Source organism: Petaurus breviceps, unplaced genomic scaffold (genome assembly GCF_028583685.1).
Source record: "Petaurus breviceps papuanus isolate PSGF00001 unplaced genomic scaffold, PetGlider_PUasm1.0 38, whole genome shotgun sequence".
NCBI lineage: Eukaryota > Metazoa > Chordata > Mammalia > Diprotodontia > Petauridae > Petaurus > Petaurus breviceps.
Genome location: NW_027186304.1, coordinates 15,679,311 through 15,684,888, shown reverse-complemented (window position 1 = coordinate 15,684,888; position 5,578 = coordinate 15,679,311). Strand labels below are relative to the sequence as shown.

The window sequence follows — 5,578 nt, the reverse complement described above, 5'->3', positions numbered from 1 at the left end:
GCAAACACTGACCATCTGTGATTATGAGGTACTCTGGGGGCACTTTTCTAAAGAGAGAGACTCTTATGAAAGCTATAATGACCAATTTTTAATTGGGTACTATATTTGGGTGGCTATATTTTTTTCTAGTGGATTTACTTGCAAATCATATTGCTATATTATCCAAAAAGCCCTTTTACTAGTGCTAAATAAAAAAAGAGAAAATGTCTTTTACCCAGAACTATAGCATCTAAGTCACACTTTTTTTTATGACTCACCATTTTCTTTATTTGTACAAAATAGTGAATAATCATACCCTGGCTGGGAAAAAAAAAAAGGGAGTTTTAGCTTTAAACAAGTCCTTCTGTTCTGAAGCATCTATTTTGAAGGCTTGGGATGAGCAGCTTTAGCCCCAGCATCTTTGGGTTTGGACTCTGCAGGCTTAGCAGCCTTAGAATCAGACTTGGCTGCTTTGGGATCGGACTTGGCAGCCTTGGAATCAGACTTGGAGACCTTGGGATCAGACTTGGTGGCCTTAGCATCAGATTTGGTGGCCTTGGGGCCAGATTTGGTAGCCTTGGGATCTGACTTACTGACCTTGGCGGCAGACTTGGCAGCCTTGGGGTCAGTGGGCTTGGCAGCCTTGGGATCAGTGGGCTTGGTAGACTTGGGGTCAGTGGTTCTGGTAACCTTAGAGTCAGGCTTTGTGATCCTGGAGCCTGGACGTTTGATGCCGATTCTAGGACCTGGACGCTTGGTAGCCATCTTGCAGCCAGCACGCCGGGCACTGGCCTTGGGGATCTTATGCCTGAGGAGCTTGGCTTTGGAGGCCTTGGTGCTCAGGGCCTTGATGGCCTCTGCTCGGGGCTTGATGGCTTTGGCGTTGTTGGCCTGCATCTTCTTCAGCCCCTTCTTATTGTGTTTCTTGGCAAAGCGCATGTTTCTCAGAAACTTGGGGTCAACCCCTTTCAGAGACTCATATCTCTGTGACCTAGGTTTCTTTATGCCATTTCTGTGACATTTTCGTGATTGGTTGTGCGTGGTTTGGTTCTTAGACTTAGCCATCTTTACACCACAGCCTGCGCTAACAGGCACTCCACCGACCAGAAGAGGCCAAAGGGAGAGAGAAAAGCCTAAGTCACACTTTTTATCTTTATGCACCAAATGTCATATTTCCTGCATTTAGAAAGAAAAATTAAATAACCCCATGCTCGATCGATTTAGATAAATTAGAAAAAGCTCGGGACTGGTCATAATCTGGTCAAGTTTTGGCATGTCATTATGTTTTTGCTTGAAATTAAAGTAAATATGACTGCCTTTGAAGAATAATTATCTATCTAACCTATCTTTCCAGTCATATGGACAATGCAGAATATGCATCAGCAGTCAGATTTCCTCCACTGAATACCTAAGTCAGTGATGTGAAATGAAGATGACTTGGTTCCATGCAGTATTAAAACAATACATCTTATTTTCTTTTTTTTTGTTGTTTGCTTTTCCTTTTTTTTTAATCCAATTAGGAACAATATTATATGATCAAAGATTTGGAGCTGAAAGGGATCATAAAGTCATCTTGTTTAACTCTCTCATTTATAGAGATGAACCTGAGGCAAAAAGAAGGTTGAAGGTCACACAGGTATATAAATTGAAAATGTTTGATTTGAACCTAGGTTCTCTGACTCTAAATCAACATTCTCACCAGACTATACTTACAAAACACCACCTGATTTTGAATGCTTGGGCTACTTTCCCACATACCCTTTATGGTCTATGTGATCTATATTGGTATGCTTATAAGAACAACTATTATTATTATTCTGTCTAACATAATAATCCATTGCTCTTTCACTAGAACCTTACTCCTGTCTCTCATCCTGATGTGGAGGTGGCCTGTGTTTTCAAAGGATATATTCACTATTGGCAACTTCTGGTTGGTCCTTCTTGGTGTTTAGTCATTTCTTAGTCATAACTGACTCTTTTTAACCCCATTTGGGGTTTACTTGGCAAAGGCACTAGAGTGGTTTGCCATTTCCTTCTTAAGATCATTTTAAAGATGAGGAAACTGAGGCAAATTCAATTAAGCGACTTGCTCAGGGACACACAGCTTGTAACTGTGTGAGACTGAGTGTGAAGTTAGGAAGATGACAGTTTGAAGTCAGGAAGATGAGTTTACCTGACTCAAGGTCCAATGCTTTATTCACTGGGCCACCTAACTCCCCCTCACTGCTAGATAGTCCAAAAAAGTTGAAAAAATTTTGTGTATAAACTTGAGGTAAGCCTTTATTTCAGCTACATAAGAAAAAGTTCAGTTAAGATTTAAAGTAGGGGCGGCCAGGTAGAACAGAGAGTAAGAACACCGGCTCCAGTGTCAGGATGACCTGGAGATCGAATCCGGGGTTCAGATACTTAGCACCACACCCAGAAATAACTGGCCGTGTAACCTTGAGGAAGTTACTTAACCCAGATTGCTAAAAAAAAAAAAAGTAGCCCTGTAAGAAGAGCTAACATATTGAACCTTTATAGTGCCAACACAATATTCACAGCACCGACAGCAGCTGTAAATATGCCAGCATAGTTTTCAATCACAAAATGTAACACATGCTCCATATAGAAGACAAAAGAAAAACATTTATTTAGACACCAGAAAACCATATCCCAGCACGAGGAAAGCTAATCCATCATGGTGATATAGAAGCTAATACACCACAACGAAGCAGAGAGCCACACCATCCTTTAGCCTTCCCACAAACCAACACTCACAAGATTAGCTATGTGCTTACCTGCCTTTCTTTCTCTCCCACTGCCTAGCTGCTCTTACTCCCAGCTTCCTATGGGCTCTGATTCCTCTCACCACAGGCTCTATGTAATTACATTTGGCCTATTAGGGGACAGGGAAGATATTCAGATTCGTTTAGGCTTATTAAGGGAAAGGGAAAGTCTTCAAATTCCCATTCCCATTACAACCTTTGGAGAGGATTGCTTATAATGATGAAATTATGTTAGAGGTGTTTGAAGTGTTGAAACATTGGATACTTTGGTATTTCAAACTACCACTTTTTAAAAACACAAAACTGTTTTGCTAGTCTTCTTGAAAATGATATTGAATTTTTCCAGAAAACATAGGATGATGACTTTGTCTCTTCTTGACTATTATAACATTAATAATTGAGTTAGTTCATCATTAGACTTTAATGACAATTTAATAGTGTAGTATTACCTTTGAAAGTTCATGGGATACATAGGTTAGCCAAAGGTTCATTCCACTTCTGAATCTGAAAGTTTTCTGCAAAGTTTAGAAGCCTCATTACACAGAAGCTAACCCAACCCCCATATTTTTTCACATTGGAAGTCATGTCTTCCCCTGTGTCTTCATTCTGCTTGGTTCATTCTCCCCAGAAAACTACATTTCAAGAATACTCACCCCAGCACTGTCTCCACTAATCACCAGGCTGTACTTCTAATTCTTCAGCCTTTATCTACAATGTTCTTCCTCTCATCTCCACTTTTCAGTTTCCTTCAATTATATTTAACCATCAGAATGTAAGTTTCAGGAAGTGGATCCAAGATGGTGTACTAAAAGCAGGAACTTGCTTAAGGTCCCACACCAATCACCTCCAATACTTATCAAATATGACTCTATACATAGCTACAGAAACCACAAAGTGACAGAGATAAAAAAAAAATCTTCCACTGAGGGGAGCCTGGCAGACCAAAGGAAGAGTCTTGAGGTGGGAGCCAAGCACAATCCCTCATGAGCCATGCTGGTCCAGACCCAGGGCAGCCCTGACCAGTGGCACAGATCAGCCAGAGCAGATTCAGGAGAGAGAGTAACCAGTAGTTTCCAGAATTTTTGACCCATAAATGCCAAAAGAGAAAGTAAAAGTTCAGTAGACAACCTGTTGGAACTGGGTGACAGAAGAGTGTGGTCTAGCCCCTGTCCACGGGTGAGAGGTGGCAGAGGCATGGCAGCTGCAACTGCTGCTGTGTACCTGCATCCAGAGCTTCTGGCCTGCAAATAGTAGAAGGACCAAGTGACCATTCAGAGGGTAATTGCTCTTGCTTTGACCTCCTTAGATCTTGTCACAATCTTGGGTGGGGGTCCTGGGGTATTTGTCAAGTGTCTCAGAGCTTGTAGTAGCTGTAGAGAGAATGCCCTTGTCATAGTTTTGACAACTGCCAAAACCCCAGTAATTTGGGACACAGCTTTCTACACTCTGGAAGAAGAGTTCTGCCTTGGCAAAAAGTTCAAAAGTCAAGTAATTGGCTGGCAAGATGAGCAAGCAGAGGAAGTGCAATCAGACCATAGAATCCTTTTTTTGGGACAAAAATAATCAAAACATGGAACCAGAACAAGATAACAAAGTAAAAACTCCTAAATCAAAAACTTCCAAGAAAAATGTGAATTGGTTATAGATCATGGAGGAGCTCAAGAAGGATTTTGAAAATCAAGAAAGTAGAGGAAAAATTGGAAAGAGAAATGAGAATGATGAAAGAAAATCATGAAAAGCTCATGCTTCAAGAAATTCTCAAGGAAAATTGCCCTGATGTTTCAGAACAAGAGAGCACAGGACCAATTGAATAGGAAGTGATGATACTTAAAAGGTGAATTTAGGAGGTGAGAGGAATATAATGAGAGGAGATGGGGACAAACAGAATGGGATAAATTATCTCATATAGAAGAGGCAAGGGAAAACTGTTACAATGGAGGGGACGAATAGGAAGGCAAAAGGGAATGAGTCAAACTTACTCTCATTGAATTTAGCTTGGGAAGGCAATGAAATACATACTAAATAGGATATCTTACCCTACAGGAGAGTAGGGGGAAAGAGGATGAGAGGGGAGATGATAGAAGGGAGGGCAGGTTGGGGGAGAGGAAAGTTGGAAACACACACTTTTGAAAAGAGACAGGATTAAAGAAGAGAATAGAACAGGTTGGGGGTGGGATAGAATGGAGGGAAATATAGTCAGTCTTTCACAATATATCCAATAAAGAAATGTTTTGCATAGCTACACATGTACAACCTATATTGAATTGCTTAGCTTTCCAGTAATGGTAGGTACAAGGGAGGAAGGGAAAGCATTTGGAATTCAAAATTTTAAAATCAAATGTTTAAAAATATATTATTATTATTATTATTATCATTATGATTATTTTACATGCAACTGGGAAATAAGATATACAGGCACTGGGGCATAGAAATCCATCTTGACCTACTGGAAAGTCAGTGGGGATATGGGGGAAGGCATAGGAGAGAGCAGATTGGGGGAGGGGATATTCAATGGGATTGATGTTTTGGGGTGGTGGCTAGGGGAAAAATGGGGAGAAAATTTGTAACTGTAAATCTTGTGGAAATGAATGATGTAAAATAAAAATAAACATAAAATTTAATTTAAAAAGAGAAAATCATGAAAATCAAGTCAATAGCCTGCCAAAAGAGACCCAAAAATAGTGAAAAAAATAACACCTTAAACAATAGACTAAATCAAATGGAAAAAGATGGCCATAAAGTTAATGAAGAGAAGAATGCAGATTTGGCCAGATGGAAAAGGAATTTCAAAAACTCACTGAAGAGAATAATTCCTTCAAAACTGGATTGGA

At 40.1% G+C, this 5,578-nt stretch overlaps 1 protein-coding gene across 2 annotated transcripts; it reads right to left on the bottom strand.

The window, feature by feature from the left end:
* Positions 1–294: 294 nt before the first annotated feature.
* On the bottom strand, positions 295–1,107 carry LOC138170005 (large ribosomal subunit protein eL29-like). 2 transcript variants are annotated; one of them, XM_069099487.1, is made up of 2 exons: positions 670–1,107; positions 295–621 (listed from the first exon to the last, which is right to left on the bottom strand). In XM_069099487.1, exons 1-2 carry the CDS (start codon positions 1,042–1,044, stop codon positions 358–360), a joined length of 639 nt encoding a protein of 212 aa, XP_068955588.1. In that variant the 5' UTR covers positions 1,045–1,107; the 3' UTR covers positions 295–357. The 2 variants fall into 2 exon arrangements, with proteins under 2 accessions (XP_068955588.1, XP_068955587.1); XM_069099486.1 differs by having other exon boundaries at positions 295–1,107.
* Positions 1,108–5,578: the final 4,471 nt, after the last annotated feature.